We start from the raw sequence: 21,820 nt of genomic DNA on the forward strand, positions 1-21,820 counted from the left end.
GACTTAATGATGCTAGTAATCGATATATGTGCATTGTATTGTCAAAAACAGCCCATATTTATGTAGCAGAAGCATTCTACTTTTCAATAAATATCTTAACGATTACATATTCACAATTTTCTAAAACTGCTATATTTTGGGGCCAAAAAGGGGTCTTACTGAACCTACTCCTTTGTTCATATATTTCTTTTTAAGTATATTACCAACATGACCAAGGACAACAAAATTTTAGATCAATGCATAACACTACAACATCTTGTAACTATATCAATGTTTCTTTTTATAAAATTGAATTAATTTGACACAAATTTATGTTTTAAACATAAATTATAAAAAAAAATCAACCAATTTTGATTTTTTTTTAAGATTTTCAAATGTAGTTGTGAGATGGCCAGGGAGCACCCATGACTCGTTCATGTTAACCAATTCAAGTGTGCCAGTATACATGGATCAGATACCTAACAGTTGGTTGCTAGGGGACTCCGGATACCCGCTAAAGAAATGGCTGATGACACCACTTCTGCATACAGCAAATGATCAGGAAGTGAGATTTAACAATGCTCACTGCAAGACAAGAAATGTGATTGAAAGATCTTTTGGTGTGTTAAAGTCAAGGTTTAGGTGAGAAAAATAATTTAGCTGTATTTTATAATAAAACGAAACATTGATCGGTTGCAGACCATGTTATGTAAAGAAAATAATGTGTAAAATAGAATACAATCATTATGTCAAATCTTACCAACATTATATAAACTATAATTCTAAGCAAATCCACTTTTTTATATAGAAAATATGAATAACAGCATGGTATATACACTTAAGGAATGACTGTAATATTTTTTCTGTCTATGAAGAAATAACATAAAAAATTTGGTGCCCACTGAATAACGCCCTTAGCGTATCGGTTATAATTTAACAGTGTGCACCACATTTTTTATGTTATTTCGAATAGACAGAAAAAATATTACAGTCATTTCTTATAACTTAAATCTAAATTCTATTTTAAACCGTAGAAAACCATGAAAAAACGTTGATGACGTCACGGTCACATGACTAAATTATGTCTATGGGCTCATAACAAAATAACGTCAGCTAATCAGAAGACGTGTTACATACAAAATTAAATTATAATAGAATATCAACAATATTTCAGTTACCTTTATCTTCATTTTTTTGTTATCATAGTGACAAACTGACTTGTTCATATTTGGAAATATTTTGACAGAAATCAGTTCACTCCTTAAATTAAAATTACAATTACACAACTGCATCTTTTAAAAACATGTTTGTATAAAGGTAAACTTATTAATTTCATCCATTTATGTTTTGAGATGATTTTGCAAGAAATTTATCTTTGCTATAGTATCCAAATTTTAGATCCTTTATTTTAATATAAAAATATGAATAAAATAATCAAATAGTTATGTTTTAAATGATTAATATTATTAACAGGTGTTTGCATAAAACTGGTGGACATTTGCCGTACAAGCCACCCAAATCTGTCAAAATAATAAGTAGTTGCTTTAAACTGCACAATAAGTGCATTGATGATGGAGTGCCACTTTTGAATATTGAAGATGGAGGGAATGAAGTTGAGATTGAACATCATATTGACATGCCTGCAAATCACAACCGTGATGCACAGACCATCAGACAAAGACTTGTTAACCGAGCACTATGATATGCGTTTATATGTGTCTCATAAGCCAATTTGTTTCGCTTGGTGTTAATTATTTTAAATATTGTATATGTTTTACTGTATATTGTTCAGCTGTTAATCAATATGTGACAGTTTAATAAATTAATTTATTATTTATATGTCAATCTATTTTTTATGTTTCCTTGTGGTTTAGATGTTATAACTCATTGCCCACTTGCTGGTTTCATCAAATTAAAATACATTTTATATTATTGTACCTCTTTTACTGTTTGGTCTTTTAACTCCATCTGCAATATAAAATATGAGTAATAAAATGTTTGGGGTATTATTGGTATTAGTGTTGTCAAATCGTACACTTTTGCCTAACCGGTTACTGGGATAATCGTTTTTATGTCATTATCCTAGATTCAGTACAAGGTCATTACCTGAAATGACCTGGTCATCCTATCAACTCAGATGTTGGTTCTGATAATTTTAGAAACATAATTAGTTCTGGATCATTTGTATTTTATATTTAAATCTAAAATAAAATTAAATCACTTCTTCTAGTGATTAATTTGTACTACTTAAATAGGTGATTATTAAAGAGAGACAACTCTTACTCCCAACCTTATTGAATAATGTTACTTGAATCAGTGATTTAGAAAATCACTCATTTGAGTAAGTCCCCTGACTGTTTAATAATCCTATTAGGACTGGCAGATATATTATACTATTGCTGATTTAGTGAAATGAATTTGTGTTATATTATGTATATTGTTAACAATGTTTAAGGATGCACTTTAAAGTTTAAATTAAAAAAATCTATTCTATAAGATATCATCCATAGGCTGTGTCTCAAATTATAGAGTAAAATGTTTTTCAACATATTACCAATTTAAAGTGTTTGTACTTCACAAGATGTAATGTGTTGAGATATCATTGATATTATCAAAATACAATGAAGTTTAAGATTAACAGAATAAAACATTAATCCAAGTCTGTAGGAATAGATAGGATAAGAATATTTCAAATTAAATTTGCAAAACAAATGGATGTTAAACTCTAGGGTAAATTTTACACACAAAAGAAGTTAATTTGTTAAATAAATATCTGCAGAGCAATTGCTGATGTATATTTTGAAAATACATTACAAGGAATGAGTCTTGCTAAGGAATACATAATTTTTTGTTTTTATCTTTTCTCTTTTCTTTCATAATAACATTGCAGAAATAATAGAACTTTACCTCCATTTTGGCTTGGTCCATCATACCCAATGTCTAATGCACCAGACTGAATGCTACCTAAAAAAAGTTAAATAAAATATTGCAAAATAAGGTAATATGAGTTTCTGAAATATATTAATATTTTATGGTAATTCTACTGTACCGGTTTAGTTTTCGAAAGAATAATTTAGAAGATATTTATAAAATGTATATCTACTGTTTGAGTATTGCTAAGGAATATTATATAAGGTATTCAGAAGAAAATAAATATTTGCCAAATATGAATTGAAACCTAGACAAGCTAATGTCAATTTGTTGCAAATTATTAAAGGTATTTCCTTTCCTTATTATTTTCCATATCCTTTGAATATTCAATTTAAAACTCCATTTATGGTAAATTGAAGTTACTTTTGTTGTTGGTTTGCTGTCAAACATATACCTCCAAATTGACTTTTTATAAAGTTTTGTAGTTAAATGGAGAGTACATTTTCCAAGATCTGATATGGATTGATATATCAATTCAATTAGTCACCAAATCCAGTGTTCCTTGTTAAAAATATAGCTATTTTCTTTAAAACTACATATATATCTAAATATGAAAGAAATATACCTTCTGTACTTCTCGGTCTTTTAGTTAATCCATCTAAAACAAAGAAAATATGTGTAAAAGATTTCATTGAAATTCAAAGGAAAGTATTTTGAAACTTTTGTACTGCTTACAAAACCTAATAACTTCAGCTATTTACTATTAGTTTAGGGGTGTTTCTATTTAGTTTTTGTGAATTGAGAATTATATGTACATTATGTACATTACAAATTGTATGCAAAATTGTTATAATTAAAACCTTCTTATTAACCTCTGAAGTTGTTCTTGTTTTATTCCCATTATTTTTAAATTTTCAAATCAACCAGTTTAATTCCGCCATAACTGATGAATTTTGGTATAACATGTATTACAGATACACATAATAATAGTGTACTTTTAAATTTGTTATATATCTTTTCCACTGTTGGGCTTCTTCATTTACCTGAGCTTGTATCTACTGGTGTCTGGCTTTCCTCTCTGTCAACTGTTGGGCTCCCAAAACTGATGTAGTTCCGTACAGTGCCAGTGGATTCATTTGTTTGAACACATTCTGAATCTTTAAAACACAAAAAATTTAATATTATATACTGATATAAGATTGCATTCCAACAACACAAGGAAAGAAAGGTATGAATTAGCCCTAAACAAATAAAAACAATATTGTGGCGGAGAGCTTAAAATGATGGTTTGTCATATAGATTTTTCTAATAACTCAAGTTAAATTGATTTTAAATTGAACCAGAGTTTACATTGTTAGAGCTGTACCTTTTTTATCTGAGTGATGCATAATGAAGGAAATCGTGTCATGCACCATTGATGGAATATCCAAGACTGATAAATTAATTTCTTCAAAAGTACAAAGATAAGATGTTAGTTCATCTCTTTCGTCTTCTGTAATTCCTTTGGTGGTGTCAAAATATTCATTTAATATGCTGTCTCCTATTTTTGGTAATTTTTTATAAGGCTTGTATTTCTGGAAAAATTGTTTTATTTCATCCTTCATTTCTTTTGCTTTAGCAACAATGGCTTTTACATTTTTACCTGAAGTAAATATTTTTTACATTGTACATTCAATTCTCTAACAAGAAATTAACCATGAGAATGTATGCAGATAGACTAAGAGATTAATGCCACTTAGCTTTTAAATTATTTTAATTGCACTATTCTGCCTTTAAATGACTTTAAAATGAAAGTAGGTATTATTGTTTAAGAACACCTAATTTCTTAGTTATAAAAAAATTAACAAATTTAGCATAATTATAACTCAACTACATTTACCATTTTTTTATATAAATAAAGCCGTTAGTTTTCTTGTTTGAATTGTTTTACATTGTCATATCGGGTCCTTTTATAGCTGACTATGCGGTATGGGCTTTGCTCATTGTTGAAGGCTGTACGGTGACCTATAGTTGTTAATGTCTGTGTCATTTTGGTCTCTTGTGGACAGTTGTCTCATTGGCAATCATACCACATTTTCTTTTTTATACCATGATGCATCTAAGCCCTCATGTGGGTATCATCCCCTCTCATACTTTAAACCCATCTATTGTATTAATTCCAGTGGCTACTATTTCTTATATATTCTGGTAGTGAAAAAGGTAAATGATAAAATAAATGAGAAATATGTTACAAACCATTTATTTCTGTATCTATGCCACCGTCAATGCCATGGACACTTGCTCTTGGAAGCGTATCTGCCACCTGTTAAATATTAATTAAACTGTTAAAGTCAATGAATGTTACCATGTACAGTCAATCATGCTCAAGAAACTATTTTTTTGCTCTCCCGTAAGTGGTCTCTTAATTAAGAGAAGACTGCATTATAACATTATTATGGTATTAATGAATGGGTGTTTTTATAATGGCCCTGTTATATGTCCAAGGTCTGTAATAATGGTCGAGGAAGTCTGTAATGGCCCGAGGCAAAGCCGAGGGCTATTACAGACATCCGAGGCCATTATTACTGACCGAGGACATATAACAGGGCCATTATAAAAACACCCATTTCTTAATACATTTATTAACCAACTGAACAAAAGTGTATGTGTTGCTGCTAACTTGATGTACCGTCTTACTCTTTTAATGACAGTTTAGTTTGAACAAAATAATTTGTACTTCACCATTATAAAGCTTTAAATATACCAAATATCCAAGATATTAAGTTGAAAGAGATATGTGTTAAAAAACCGGATGAACAGTGATCCTCTGATATGGTTCTTTAATGTTGGTTGCTGGTTACTAAATTAAATAAAATACAAAAAGGTATTATACTCTTTACAACTTAGTTTTATTAACTTTATCCAAAAACCCAAACAGGGCTTAATACAGACAAACTGGGCATTAATACAGGGCCATTACAGAAAAACAGGGCCATTACAGAAAATATGTAATTTTTAATAAACAGTCACTTTTGGCAATAATGCACTTAGTTGGTTAATAAATATATATACTGCACTAGAAAAACTGTGTTTAATCCTATAATGAAAGTTGTGTTACCTGTAACTCCCATGGTTTCAACTCATCAGATGATTTGGGGCCTCCACCAGTTTGATTCTGATAGCTTACTCTGGCCACCTCCTTCTTCTTCACACTGCTTTGCAGGTCTTGCCATTTTTTTTTACCTCATTAAAAGACCTACCAGAACTGCTGACTGAATTTATTCTAAAATAAAAATACAATGTAAAAATATATATATTAATTATCTGAACATCCAAATAATATATTGACTTTTTGCATTAAAAAAATATTTTTAAAAAAATCAATGCATAATTTTTGGTTAATAACCATGATAACAAATAACAAACATAAGTAAGCCTGCCACATGTGCCTGTCCAAATTAAGAGACTACCTAAAGTCCAGTGATTGTTGGTGGTTCATGTTTGTCATCTTTGTTTTTTTGTAACTTGTTTTGTTATAAATACATTTGTAAGAACAATAATTCTCTCCTTTAACTTAATTGATTTGTTTACAATTTTCAAAACAGGATCTTTAATAGCCCCCATAATATGGTTTGGATTTTTCTCAATGTTAAAGCATACCTGTCAACCTCTGAAAATGAAAAGTCAGGTCATGACCTGCATTGAGAAAAAAAATCTCAGGTCATAATGCGTACGACATTTTGCGGGCTCAATTGAAGAACAAAAATATGTTTACATATAATTTATATAGTCAATATGTATATGAAACAGTTAGAACATGTATACAAGTTTATTTCAGACTATTGTTATATTCCATAGTAGCAGACTTGGCATTCTTTAAAAGAACTGCACTTGGTTTCAGTTCATAGCAATGCAAATGTGTATTCATTTTACAAGAAAGAAGAGCACACAGTGTATCCTTATTAAGATCAGCCCTAAACTCTGTAGCTATTTTCTTTACTAAAGAAAATGCCCTCTCACTGTCTGCATTGCTGTTTGGCAAAACCAGTAATGTTTTAGCAAGTTTTGACAAAACAAAAAATCTTGGCTTGTTTTCAACTACCACTTTGTTATTTTCAACTGAAAGGGCCCTCTTTACTATTTGGGTGGTTTTAGTTTTTACACAGGAATAACCTGAAGCTATTTCACTGTCAGAGAACATTAATTTACACAATTTTGTGAAATGGTCAGTTACTGCAAAGGAAAGATTGTGCTCAGCCACAAAGTACGAAAATAAAGTTTCTGCATTAGTTACTTTATCAGCCAAAACACTTTTGGTCTTTGTGAAGAAAGATGCCATGCCCTTAGATTCTGCCTGAGATTTTTCCAACTTTGAATGAGTCATTGTTTTAGAATGTCTGACAAGATCATTTCTTGCCCCTGCGCTAACATTGATATGTGAATTACAAAGTGTGCAATAAGCATCAATCTGGCTCCTTTCACTTGGTTTAACCCATTTAAATTCCGATTCCCAACATTTACTGTATGAACATGAATACTTTTTCCTTTTACTTGGTGTGGAACAAGCTGGCAAGCTGGCAAGGTTACTGCCTTTAACAGTTAAAGGCAGTAACCTTGCCTACAATTGCTTACATCAATTTTCATTTTGATAATTGTATCTTTGGCAATCATACATTACCTCATTTCTATTTTAAAAAAGAGCGACTAGTTGTGTTACATTCAAATTGTAAAAGAATTTACTTTTTGTATTCTAGGTGAAATATTTGAAGAAGATAATAAACATTCACATGCATTTCTCTGGCATGGTAATTTAATCAATGATAACTTTATTTCAAGTAGGAACTGTTGACCCTTTTATTTGGACCCTTATATTTGAGGTTATGTACAAATAGTCAAAATAGTTATGACATCTTGCAGGGCTATTATTTTCTGGGACGCCTTCCTAGTTTTCATAGTATAGTTTTCAACTGCCCCAAATGGAATTTACTGCCATTTGCAGATCGACTTTTGTTTTGTTTTTAAGCACCATCATGCGACCCTATCATATCATAAAGTAAGTTAGTCTAAATAATCATGACGTCTGGCAAGGCTATTTTCTTTTCTTTCGTGAACACCTTTCCTATGATTAATGGAAAAGGGGGAGGGGGGGGGGGGGGGGGTCGGTAGGAGGGTCCTGATCCCAAAACAAATAAATCCCTAGTTCCTAAATTTTATGAATTTAAATAAATTTAAATCAAAACAATCCGAAAAAAGAATTCCTGGATCCTGAAAAACCTGAGCTTATAAACACCCTATCTCGTAGTCCCAATAAAGGTCCTATCCCCCCCTACTAATGGAAGGTTACTTATTTACAGTTTTTTTTTTAAATATGACACTAGACTTGTCAAAATAATGATGTCTTGGAATGTTATTTTATTGTTTAACTTTGAAGCCTTATAAAATGAGGGGGTGCACACTATTTGAGTATTTATGAAATACTCCGAAAACAACAAAACAACAAAACAAGTCATCATGGTCATGATCGACAATGAATAAATGAAATGTTGTTTGAATTTTTTTTTTCTGTGGCTCTGAAAATGCCAAAAAATTGTGAGTGTTTATTTGTCTTATGAATTCCGATTGTCCCCTTTTTCTTTAGATCTTGGTTCAATGTCAATCTGCTTCTGTGTCACTCATTCAAATTATCAGAATATTAGCCTGCATAGCATGGCATGCAGGAAGTCCGAAAAATTGTAGAGGAGAGGGACCTAAAGCAGGTATCCTTCTGTATGTATACGTTGAAGATACCAATTCTGGCTTTTACTCAACGGGAGAGAGAGACACCTATTGGCGGTGTTGGAGAGCAGCCTTGAAGCTCTCAACTGTATCTGCGCATACAATACGATCCTCTAGTTGGTTCCAATGTAGTACACTCTTGACGAAGAAAGAGTTCTTATATGGATCGGTGTTGCTTGGAATAGTATCTAGTGCCTTAGAATTGTTCTTCACTGAATTTGTCACTATATTGGCACATACAAAATTGTCAAATGTTTTGGGTTTCCGTAAATATTTCTCCTGTTTATGGAGCACTACCAAGGTCTAATATTCATATTTAAAAATTGGATTAATCACAGTAATGAGTGGGTCATTTTTTGTTTAGGGAGAGGCTGAAGTCCGTTTTCGGGTGCGGGATTTTCTCACTATGCAGACGGAAAAAAACGACGTTTCGGCCATGGATTCCGTAATAAAATAAAAAAAGTAGTTTAGAACAAAAAATCATACTTTTATTTCATATTCCATTTCAACAGTATGAACAATCTTCCTAGACACATTCCTCATTTCCATTTTAAATTTTATTACCGAAAAACGCGATTTATTATTGTGATTTTTTTGGGGGGGGGGGGGGGTTATATAATTTTTTTTTGTTATAATCTTTATGCCTCTCGGTGCCCAAAATTGGATAATAAAATTTATCTTATCTTATCTTATAATTGTCTATCGGATACAGAGGTACAAAGATATATTTATATGCAAAATCAACTACTCGTAGCAAATAATGAAATACAGTTGCTGTAAAAAAAAAATACTTACTTGTCAGTTATTGACTGCCACACATTTGTTTTTCTTTCATTGGTGACTGAGGTAGTAAATTTTGATTTGATTACTTCAATGTTAGGAGTAACCTCCTCCACCAGTTTATTTATTTCCGTGGAAGACCAGTTCGGTTTTCTAGCCATGTTTTTTTATAATATTTTCCGGAGAAGCAGAGGGCGATTTACCCGGATGTTACAATCGTCAACGCACAATTTTCCTCTCCTTCACTAGAGAGCTAATCTTAAGACAAACGTAAACGTAAGTCTACGTTTACGTTTACGATCACCTTTGTGAAACACTCGTAGCTAAAATCTTACGCTTAGCGTACGTTTAATCGTAAACGTAGATCGTACGATTCTTTGTGAAACGATAGCATGGACTGTAATGCGAATTTGTTTTATGAACTACGTTAGTTCAACTGTGAAAGAACTGTGAATTTTTTATTTTCAAAGACTTTAATCTTAATTTAATGTTATTTATATATTGTATTTCAATTTTCTTTTCTACGTAAAGTAATTTTTTGAGGCCCCGAGAATGTCGAGAAGACCGCGGGACCGGCAACGTCTCGGAAGAAACATTGTAACCAAGGTCGACGTCACAACGGCGACGTCACCTTATCTTTTTCTTGATAACTAGTAAACGTCAAACTACAAAGCTGTTGTGTATTTTATCTTGAGTTATATTATATGAAATCGTCCCCACAGGGGGGGGGGGGGGGGGGGGGTGGGGCTATGTTTTTTTTTGGAAAAAAAAGTTTGTTTCCAGTTTTTGGAGAAAAAAATAATTTGTTTTTGATTCTGAGAAAAAAAAAATTGTTTGTTTCACCCTCAGCTGCCACTATATGTAATGCTAAAATTGAAAGAAAAAAATTGTTTTCGACTTGTCGCGAAAAAAATTTGTCCAGAAAAAAAAACCATAGCCCCACCCCCCCCCCCCCCCCCCCCCCCCCCGAAAATCAAATGGTTGCTGCCTAAACAGTTACTGTCTATATATATTACGTACATTGACGTTCCGTGCAAAAAACGTTCAATTTGGACGTGGTAACATTTTGAGGAGACACGGACAACTTGATAGGAATTGATGAAACATTTAGTGTTTCCTTAACATTGAAAGCTTAAACAAATTTCATTTCAGTATTAACATTTATTTTCATAGTTCATTTGTCTGTCACAAATTTAAAATACCTTAATTATCATAGTACTGAAAAATCTTGAACAATGGCTCTGTGGTAACCGGCATTTAAGGGAGACACGGAGAATACTGAAAAAAAATAAAATGATAGAAACCATGTTAGAAATAAAAATGTGTTCGTAAATTCAATAAAATCACATTTGGATATGGAAGTGGCGAATCTTTTCTATAATTTATGTGAAAATATTATTATATCGAAGTGCTTGCTTTCCTTTTTGTATACTTGAATTTTCAAATCTTACAGCTCTATGGAATTTCGAAATGGTCGCTAAATTGCGAACTGACATATTATTTATCGTGACCGTTTCACACCCTGAATATGATCATATTATATTCACCTGTACAAATTTTATCGAAATCCAATCAGTAGTTTGTATTTTTTCTTCGTTTATATTTGGATGGTTAGTTATTGTTTTTACGTCTTACACGACAAAATGGCTTATGAAAACGGAAACATTGCTTAATTATGTAATAATATATAACATTAAATTTATTAAAATCAGGTTTTAATTTAATTTCGATTCAAATGATGAATCAAGACAAGTTATTATATAATCATTTAATACGCAGAATTGATTTGTATTTTTTGTCCTACCAGAGACATATAATACACATGTATTATTATATGTCTCTGGTCCTACTTATGCATCAAGTAATGGTCAAATGAAACATAGACTGAATACCGTGCGTAACGTCATACAAGTCAAATGTGTTGATAAAGCTAGCATAGACTGTCACTCTTTATAGGAGTAATTGTCCTAAACTATGATAAGGATTTTTAAAACCTCTTTTGTGTTTTGAGCAAAAAAACTATAAAGAAGACTGATAAAAACAAAGTAAAACAGACAAAACGATTTGCAATACAAGATCAACAAAAAGAGATTTTTTGTCATGAACTCTATTCTCGTCTTCCCATGTTGGAGAGTGTCCTTTGTTAAATATACACTGCAGGTGAACGATAAAGGGCCTATAGTTTTATTTTTCAGAATCATTTAGCAAATCAGGTGTACATTTGTATCCAATTCTGATATTAGTCCATAGCCCGTATATACAGAATTCGCGATAAAATATTCACATCTTGTTCTTCACAATTAAGTCAAAGTGCACATCATATGGTGCTGCCGGTCTCAATTTGTGAGTCACGTACTAGCTATAGTTTTAAAACACGTTTCTTTTTTTCTTCTGTCGATAATCTTGTGTATCATCACGCTATTCAAAATTCTCCGAAACTGACATTATCAAGATGATTGATTTCTTAATTGATTGATAACATATTTATTAGGTATGGCCGGAGGACGTTTTTTTCAACAGACTCGGTCGGCATTCCATAGGAACCAATTTTCCCCTCTTCTTTCCGACTTGTTCCTTATTATGATTATTATGAGGCTTCATACAGGAACTATAAGGAAGAAAGATAAGAAGTTAGCAGTTTCCTTTATACTTTACTTTACGCTATAGAGATGATGTTCTCTTACTAAATAATTCAAAATGTGGTGACTATGTTAAACGCATCCATCCCATCGAATAAGAGATAAAGGATACAACATATACAGTTAATTATGCCTCATATATTGACTTACATCTAGAAATTGACAATTAGGGTCGGTTGAAAACAAAACTTTATGACAACAGAGATGATAGCAGCTTTTAAATTGTGAACTTTCCATTTCTATGTAGCAACATTCCAGCAGCGCCTGCATACGGATTATATATCTCCCAATTGATACGATATCCCCTGGCTTGTATTTCCTATCAAAATTTTCTTGATAGAGGGATGCTGCTCACAAGGAAGCTATTAAAGCAATATTTCCAAATGGTGAAGTCGAAATCATCCTTCGTAAATTTTACGGATGCGATCACGAGTTGGTTGATCATTATGGAATATCTGTTTCACAGGTGATATCATATGAGTTCCTTATGTCGTGACTACAATCCCGTTCCCATTTTACGAATGGTATCTACCGAATTAGACTATTTACCAGGTTTGTAATAACATGAGCAACACGACGGGTGCCACACGTGGAGCAGGGTCTGCTTACCTTTCTGGAGCACCTGAGATCACCTCCGTTTTTTGGTGGGGTTCGTGTTGCTTATACTCTTTAGTCTTCTATGTTGTGTCTTGTGTACCATTATTTGTCTTTTGCCTTTTCCTTTTTAGCTCACCTGGCTAAAAGGGCCAAGTGAGCTTTTCTCATCACTTGTGGTCCGTCGTCCGTCGTCGTCGTCGTCTGTTAACTTTTACAAAAATCTTCTCTGAAACTACTGGGCCAAAATTAACAAAACGTGGCCAGAATCAACATTGGGGTATCTAGTTCAAAAAATGTGTCCGGTGACCCGGACAGCCAATCAAGATGGCCGCCATTGCTAAAAATAGAACATAGGGGTAAAATGTAGATTTTGGCTTATAACTCTGAAACCAAAGCATTCAGAGCAAATCTGACATGGGGGTAAAATTGTTTATCAGGTCAAGATCTATCTGCCCTGAAATTTCAGATGAATCGGAGAACCCTTTGGTGGGTTGCTGCCCCTAAATTGGTAATGTTAAGGAAATTTTGCCGTTTTTGGTTATTATCTTGAATATTATTATAGATAGAGATAAAATGTAAACAGCAATAATGTTCGGCAAGGTAAGATATACAAATAAGTCAACATGACCAAAATGGTCAGTTAACCCCTTCAGGAGTTATTGCCCTTAATAGTCAATTTTTAACAATTTTTTGTAAATTTTTGTAACCTTTTACAAAAATCTTGTTCTCTGAAGCTACTATAACAAATTTAACCAAACTTGTCCACAATCATCATTAGGGTTTGTAGTTTAAAAAATGTGTTCGATGACCCGGTCCGTGAACCAAGATGGACGACATGACTAAAAATAGTACATTGGGTAAAATGCAGTTTTTAGCTTATATCTCTGAAACCAAAGCATTTAGAGAAAATCTGCTGTGAATAAAATTGTTCATTAGATCAAGATCTAATCTGCCTTAAAATTTTCAGACCAATCTACCAAGGATTCAATTTTTGTTGAAATCAAACAAAGTTTAATTTTGGACCACGATTTGGACCAACTTGAAAACTGGGCCTATAATAAAAATTATAAGTACATGTTTAGATTCAGCATATCAAAGAACCCCAAGAATTCAATTTTTGTTGAATCAAACAAAGTTTAATTTTGGACCACGATTTGGACCAACTTGAAAACTGGGCCCATAATAAAAAATCTCTAAGTACATGTTTAGATTCAGCATATCAAAGAGCCCCAAGAATTCAATTTTTGTTAAAATCAAACTTAGTTTAATTTAAAACCCTTTGGACCTTAATGTAGACCAATTTGAAAATGGGACCAAAAATTAAGAATCTACACACACAGTTAGATTCGGCATATCAAAGAAACCAATTATTCAATTTTTGATGAATTCAACCAAAGTTTAATTTTGGACCCTTACGGCCCCTTATTCCTAAACTGTTGGAACCAAGACTCCCAAAATCAATCCCAACCTTCATTTTATGGTCATAAACCTTGTGTTTAAATTTCATAGATTTCTATTTACTAATACTTAAGTTATGGTGTGAAAACCAAGAAAAATGCTTATTTGGGTCCCTTTTTGGCCCTTAATTCCTAAACTGTTGGGACCTCAACTCCCAAAATCAATCCCAACCTTCCTTTTGTGTTCATAAACCTTGTGGTTAAATTTCATAGATTTCTATTGACTTATATTAAAGTTATAGTGCGAAAACAAAAAGTCTTCGGACGCCGACAACGACGACGACTACGGACGACCACGCCAACGTGATGCCAATGTACGACCAAAAAATTTTCAATTTCTGCGGTCGTATAAAAATCATACTTTAGATTTTTAGCTCACCTGGCCTAAAAGGCTTAAAAATGTGTCCGGTGACCCGCCCAACCATCCAAAATGGCGGCCATGGCTTAAAATAGATCATAGAGATAAATGTAGATTTTGGCTTATAACTCTGAAACCAAAGCATTTAGAGCAAATGGGGTAACTATTGTTAATCAAGTCAAGATCTGAGTCATTAAAATCGACTGATAGGGTTCGCTGAGACTACTTTGACAGTAATTTTGCAACGATTCGCTCTAAAACATATAGAATATAGCATATAACACCATTGAAATTAAATTCGATTGAAAGAAAATGAAACTCGGAAAATTATACAAAATCCAACTGTTTTTCCCGCGCGTAACGGGTAGATAACTCCCTAGCTTATGTTAGCCAATGAAATTTCACCGGAAGTAGTTTTACAGTTTTCTCCCAGCAACGATAAACAATTTGCAGTGTGCCGTAAGGTTTGAATACAGAGTCCTTTGTGTATAGGTTTGTACTCTTTTAAAAGTGTCTTTCAAGAAAATTTGACCAATTATACATTCAATTTTGTTTTGGACACACTTCGTCTCAAGAAAAGTGCATAAAAAGAAATAAAATGATCTGTTGCATTTCTTTACATGTTGACACAAGTTAGCATCCCATGATGGCATGGTCCCTTGATAAATTCGACTCCTCTCGGTTCTGTATTACCATTTAAATATGATGTAAGATAGAGATTGTCGTTTGTGAATAAGGTGCATATGAGTTATTTTACTCAAGATTTAGTGATAGACATACAGTCTTATTGCTGTTCTGAAAATTCTGGGCCACTTGTAGTCCAAATAATTATGATGTCTTGAAAGGCTATTATAATTTTTTTCTTTGACGCCTTACGTCGAAGTAAGGCATCAAAGAAAAAAATTGTAATAGCCTTTCAAGACGTCATAATTATTTGGACTAGGCCACTTGAAGACGGTGCTTGAGTCTTGACCCAAGAATCTTTGCCTCTTGAACTAGTTTCTCATATGACATCAAAATTTTACGGTTTGTGTCGTTGAAAATACATGTATTAAGGTGTATAGGTGGTATAGTCCTGACTCAAGGTTGTCAGAGAATAAAAGACAACTGCACTGTATGGACTCTGTGCCTGTGGTCTAAATTGTTCATCGATCTACCTTATCATTACAAGCTTGGCAATTCTAAGGTTGTAAGTTTTTTAATCCTGCACATTGTTGACACATTCAATCCCTGTGCAGTTTATAAATAGACTAGGATTGCCCGTTTTCCTGTCATAGCCCAGTGGTTCCTTCTTAGCTCTTATAACTGTTATTTGGGTATACATGTAAATTTGATAGAGTAAAAGGTTACACTCTACTCTAGGCACTTTGGTTCTTCTTTTTACAGGTTAAGTGTTGTAGACTGAGTGGTCAAAAATTTTTCCTGGCAATCCTGGACATTATGTGTTTGGCAGACCTTACATTTTTCATTTTTTTATATAAATAAGGTCGTTAGTTTTCTCGTTTGAATTGTTTTACATTGTCATGTCGGGGCCTTTTATAGCTGACTATGCGGTATGGGCTTTGCTCATTGGTGAAGGCCGTACAATGACCTGTAGTTGTTAATCTATATGTTATTTTGGTCTCTTGTGGACAGTTGTCTCATTGGCAATCATACCACATCTTGACTTCTTTTTTATACTAACATCTCAATTTTGCTTTAAAAAATTTCAAAACTATGAATCAGATCAGTCATGTCAGTAAGACAGTTTAGTACTTTTAAGCTTGCTGAAAACAGAACAGTAAACCTCTGTGTGTGAATGAAATACAGCTTCCGTCAGTGTACCATTAACAAAACACATTTGGTTATATTTTATATATATATTTATATTTTTTTTAATGAAAAGAAAAAGCTATGGTAAATACTAAGAATTTATAACTGAATTTTACAGCATTGTTTGTTTTGTTTATTTAGCTAGCCTTAAGGTGACCAGTCAAAATATTTTTGTGGTTTATGTTGCCTTTTTTAGTTTTTTTAATTTTTTTTTTATCAAAAACAGATTTTGTTTGGTGAACAATTCTTTAGTCACTTTGTCATGTTTGTATTAATTCATATTTTAGTAAAGATTATTTTTTTCTTCTTAAAAAGACAATATTAACCACATGTGAATTTATCTTGCCTAACCACATGATAGTGTGTTACAATTTTGTATGAATGATTTAAATTTTATCATTTTCATCATGTTCATTGGAACCATAAACATTTCCCATAACTGTTTGTAGTATATACATTTACAAATAGTTATTGAATTCAGAAAAACAGCTGACTTGATTAGACTTAAGTGAAATCATACATAGTACATTTTATACATAAAAGAGTAAATATTTATTGATGAGAAAGATATTTTTGGGAAATATACATGTATTGCAGTATTTCAAAATAGCAGTGATTTTTTTTTTTACATTCATGTACAAATGTATAAAATAATATACAGTCATGAACAGAACAATGAGCATTAAACGCAAAATGTATTTTAAAATGAGGGGATTATTTTTTATTTTGGATGTCATCAGGAAACGAACAGGGTTGCAATTTGAAAAGGTTATTGATGTAGGTTCTGTTTTCATCTTTCTTGCTTACCTTTTTTGCTTTATAAAGCAAGAATGCTTTCGAGTGTTATTATTTTCATTTTATCATTGTATATTTGGCAATATTGTCGTGATTGTAGACATAATTCAGATAATAAAACCACAATGGATATTAATCTGATTATTGTTTTTAGAGAAAAAAAACCCACAAAAATTGAACATATAAAATTGAAAAATGCATAATGAAATAAATATATTAGAAAATTCAATGTCTTAATGTCATCAGCTTTTAAAAAAAACATTTTAAAATTCATTCTAACAGATAATTCTTCTAGTAATTAAAATGTGGCAAAAAGTAGGAAGCAACGAGGAGACATTGTCTGCTGACACAAGTGACAATGCTAATGTGGTGAGCCTAGCTGTGTCTGACACATTGCATGAACAAATACGACATGTACAAATTATGCATGATTTCAGTCACATTTTTATTTTGTTAATATATAAATGTGTGACAGTTTCTTGCACAATAAATGTAAAACACAATATCATTTCTGTAAGCACAATGCAATATTTAAAAATATCTTGTATTTTTCTGTTGTAACTTGTAATATATTAATGCATGTACAAAGTCATGAAGGAATAGCCAGATTGAAATTGAAGTAGAACTTTTGTACTTCAGTAATGAAGCAGCCTAACAAAATTTCAACTTTAGTTTTTACACTGTTTTCCATCATATTATGCATAATTAAGGTCTCTTTGCATGCAAAAGTTAAGAATTAAAAGGGAAGTAGCTTATTAAAATATTATTTTCAGAATAAAAGGTTAAAATTCTTTTTTTTATAGAAGTGGTCCCATAATTGTTGTTATTTTGTTGAAGTTTAAAAGAATAGATCCTTAATTTGACATAACAATATTTTCTTTGTACTGTACTTACAAATGTAAGTGGCTGTAAAATTGTAAAGTTCACTTTTTAAAATTGTTCTTTTCTCTTTTTGTGGCATCTTAGTCTAAAGATTTGAGTAGGAAGTTTTGTATCTGAAATATTTTGTTGTTGTATTACAATAGTATACATGTATAGAAGTGGTCCCAAATTTTAATATATTCATACTTTAATACAACTATTAAAAGAACATTAAAGAATTTAAGTGACTAAGAGAAAAAAAAACAAGAAAATTTTTATCAATAAAATTTAGTAAAATATTTTTTAATAATTTTCAGACATCTTTCACACATTTTTAAATTGTTTTTATATTTTAATCTACAACTCATGAGAAAGTTTGCTTCTATGGCATTGTAAATTCTAAAGGATCTTGTTTTTAAAACTCACTAAGGTTTGTGTATTATTTATAATTTACTCTTAAGGTCTTAAACAGTTGTTAAAAAATAGGTCTAGGGATGACTCTGACAAATCTGAGATGTAAAAGTCATTTTAATATGTATAAGTATGCATTGTTTAATTGTTCTTTTTATTTCAGAAGTTTCAAAAAGGCAAAAAAACAGTAGCTGTTAAATAGTCACAATACTTGTATAATTTTGCACCTACATTTATGAATGAGTTTGCAGTGCTCAACACTGTCATTATGACATAGAAGCCAAATATGCAAAAGCAACTAACTTTTTTTATCAAATTTTAAAGGCTGATAAAAAGATAGACAAAATGGCAGGAAGAAGAAAGGCAGAGATTCAACTGCAGATGCATATAGAGTCACAAGAAGAATGGGAGGATTTACTATCAAAAGAGGGATTGAATGGTAATCAGAATTTCTTGAAGAGTTATGTCCCCTTTCACAAAAAGCAGAATTTTCAAAGCGTAATTTACCATTTCTCAAAAAATAGCATTTGATAAGACTTATTACCCTTTTTGTAAAAATCAGCATTTTATTAGAGGTATTCCCAGGTTTACAATTTTATTCTCATAGATTGAGTAGAGTTTAAAAAGCAAAAATAGGAATTTTCTAGTGATATATATATCAAACCAACTGTTTATTGAAGAGGATAGTGCCTTTCCTCACTTTTAAAGGACTTATTTTATAGGTAAGTAAATTCAAGCTGCATTCAATCCCCTTAGTTTTGTTTGCTCTTTTACAATGTTTCAGAAGGAGAAAACTTTTAGAACCCTTAGAGATTGAACTACTGAAAAAAAAATAGTTTTATCATATTAATTTTTCCTTTGTGGTCGTTAGGACCAAAAATACAACAAATCTTGTGGTCTGACCAATTTAGACATCAATGATATGGTTTTATACAAAATATTGTTAAACATCTTAATCAGGAACAACTAAATCCTTGACAACTTAAAACAAAAATATAACCACCACAAACTTTTAATTGGACACCAGAACCACAGTTTCACACATATTTGGTGGTCAGAACTGGCAGTTTTCAAGAACACTGCACATTAAAAAATGTATGATGTATTTAATGAATTTGTTTTGACATTTAGTGATAGATGTTTATCAGGAATGGTGTGGACCTTGTACTGGAATGGTCAGCAACTTCAAAAAAATAAAAAATGAAATGGGAGATCCCCTCCTGAAATTTTGTACTGTAAGTTAATGTCAATGGAGTGCTGGAAATTGTTTTAATATTTGACATGTAACAATGCATTTTCAACAAGAATTGTGGATTTACCTCAACAGATATTCCACAGTTCCTGTTTTATATGTTGAAATTACATATGGCATGATTAATGGTCACATGTTTTATTTCAGCCAATAAGTTCATTTCAGAGATTTTAATTTTTCAACATTTTTCACAAAAGCAAAGACTATATACATGTACTATTATGTTACTGTTTTCCTTTTGAAATCTCTAAAAAAAATGTTTGAATGTATATCTTGAACCAAATTACAATCCTAAGAAAAAATATGCTTCATACAAGAAAATTTGTTAACTAGTGGCAAATTTCATCTTTGCTGTAAGTTTAAAAAGAACCAATTTGAAAGAGAAACATAGTTTTGTTTGCTTCATTCCATACCAAGTTTCCATGTCATTTCTTTGGAAAATAAAGGGAGATAATTTTCTAATTATCTCCCCTTGTAACTTGGTTATGAAATAGATGACCAATCAATTTTCTTATTTGATGCAGTCTCTGAAATGATCTTTGTTTTTTATTTTTGATATGTTATTTGCTGTTATTAAACTAGGAAAAATGTCTTGTGCTAAATTCATGTAAAATTATCAAACATAACAAATATTGAAATTAGAGACTAACAGACAATTGTATCTAATTTTGTTTCAATCATTTAACCAACTTGGTAAAAAAGTGAAATATACACAAGACAGATTCTCAGTTAATTGACAGTATTTAACAATCTTTTTTTAACAGTTTGGTTTTAAGACTTCAGTTTTATATTAACCACAATAACATATATTTTGTTATAAAATTTAGTGGTGGATGTATATCAGGAATGGTGTGGTCCATGTTCGGGTATGGTAGCGAATCTCCGCCGATTAAAAAATGAACTTGGAGATGACCTTTTAAGGTTTGCGACTGTAAGTCACATGACACTGATCTGCAGTCAGAGAATGTAGTCTAGTCTTCAATATATAACCATAGTATGAGATTCTAGATTGACTAGTGTAGTTTGTAGTACTTATTTCTCTTAGTAATCGCCCTTTTAATGGATTATCTCCCTTTTTCAAAGTCTAACTAATTACTGTGGTAATTAAGGGCAGGGTCCAATTATTGACTTCACTTCAGCTCTATAATTCTTTATCAAGTAGCAAAAAAATAAATACATTTGTTCATGAGGATAAGGCCACACAATAATATAATTGTGTTTCCTGCCTCCTTTCTTGACCTTCCAAGCAACTTTTCATGTCTACTCAACATATTTTATAGACTTTTAAGGTTTATATGGCAATATTTGAAGAATAGACATTTTTGGTTTAAATTGCAGTGTTTGGAGTTCAGACTTAAAAGTCCAAAACATTTCAATACAAATTATAAAGTTGTTGACAACTGTTTAAAATATGAAATTATTTCACATTCTTAGCTTAAAGATATCAAAATGATTCTATTAACTGAACAGATACTAAGTCTAGCAGCTGAAGTGAAGTTAGTAAAATTTTTGGTCTGCATCAAATACTAGTATGCATTCTCTTGTACTTTTATATCTCAGTATTTCAACTTTCTTTTCTATATAAAGTACTCAATCAAGACTATGCCTTAGTCTTAGCAGAAATATAGTAGAATTTAGTTTTGCTATTCATTAAATAGTAGTTTAAAGTGATGCAGTTTAAAAATAAGAAAACTATTTTTCATATGTAGAGTTGTCTCAGTGACTAGATCTTTTAAAAAGTAATGTCATACCTTTTAGACCATTCAAAAGAACAATCTGTCTTAACCATGGCATAAGTTATAAAGAACATAAGATTTAGTTATGATTTTAAGTTCAGGACTATCATCTTTCTGCGTAGATAGGAATTTGAGAAATTGAGCTACATTTCTGTTTTTTATACTGGTACTTATCTGTTTACTGTTGTTCCATTCTTACTTTCTGGTCATTGGTCATAGGAAACTTAACTTCAAGCAAATTATATCAACCAAAGATAAAGTATTGCTATATGTTTGGAGTAAAAGGTTAACTATTAGATTATGTTTCGCAGATACAGAAAATTGTTGCATGACTGTTGAAAACTCAAATTGAATTAACAATGTGCATGTGCTTTAATTAAGGTGGTACCTATATAACACTTCAGGGAGATAACTCTGTAAAATCAGCTAAACGTTTTAATAATGTTGTGTAGTTAAGGGAATATTAAGCATCTCAATGATCAAAAGAGGAGTTTCTCAAACTGCTATATAACCAGTGT

General features: G+C 31.6%; 3 protein-coding genes across 14 annotated transcripts in view; 2 read left to right on the forward strand and 1 right to left on the reverse strand.

Annotated features, from left to right (window-relative positions):
- LOC139502590 (protein Wnt-6-like) overlaps nucleotides 1-21,820 on the forward strand; it is a 466,832-nt gene that overhangs the window by 293,302 nt on the left and 151,710 nt on the right. The window lies entirely within an intron of this gene.
- On the reverse strand, nucleotides 1,904-6,190 carry LOC139503265 (uncharacterized). The gene is made up of 7 exons (XM_071293026.1): nucleotides 5,948-6,190; nucleotides 5,086-5,152; nucleotides 4,217-4,492; nucleotides 3,894-4,007; nucleotides 3,476-3,508; nucleotides 2,887-2,943; nucleotides 1,904-1,947 (listed from the first exon to the last, which is right to left on the reverse strand). Exons 3-7 carry the CDS (start codon nucleotides 4,452-4,454, stop codon nucleotides 1,904-1,906), a joined length of 486 nt encoding a protein of 161 aa, XP_071149127.1. The 5' UTR covers nucleotides 4,455-4,492; nucleotides 5,086-5,152; nucleotides 5,948-6,190.
- LOC139502585 (thioredoxin domain-containing protein 6-like) overlaps nucleotides 14,821-21,820 on the forward strand; it is a 67,606-nt gene continuing 60,606 nt past the window's right edge. For 10 of the 12 annotated variants that reach the window (XM_071292091.1, XM_071292092.1, XM_071292094.1 and 7 more), the window contains exons 1-3: nucleotides 14,821-14,927; nucleotides 18,639-18,753; nucleotides 19,446-19,549. In XM_071292091.1, the coding sequence (XP_071148192.1) occupies nucleotides 18,660-18,753; nucleotides 19,446-19,549 (198 nt within the window). In that variant the 5' untranslated portion in view covers nucleotides 14,821-14,927; nucleotides 18,639-18,659. Of the gene's footprint in view, nucleotides 14,928-18,638; nucleotides 18,754-19,445; nucleotides 19,550-20,393; nucleotides 20,498-21,820 lie in introns of all 12 variants that reach the window. The other 2 variants (XM_071292093.1, XM_071292095.1) reach the window with 1 other exon arrangement.

The sequence above is a fragment of the Mytilus edulis genome, chromosome 14 (assembly GCF_963676685.1).
Source record: "Mytilus edulis chromosome 14, xbMytEdul2.2, whole genome shotgun sequence".
Lineage (NCBI taxonomy): Eukaryota > Metazoa > Mollusca > Bivalvia > Mytilida > Mytilidae > Mytilus > Mytilus edulis.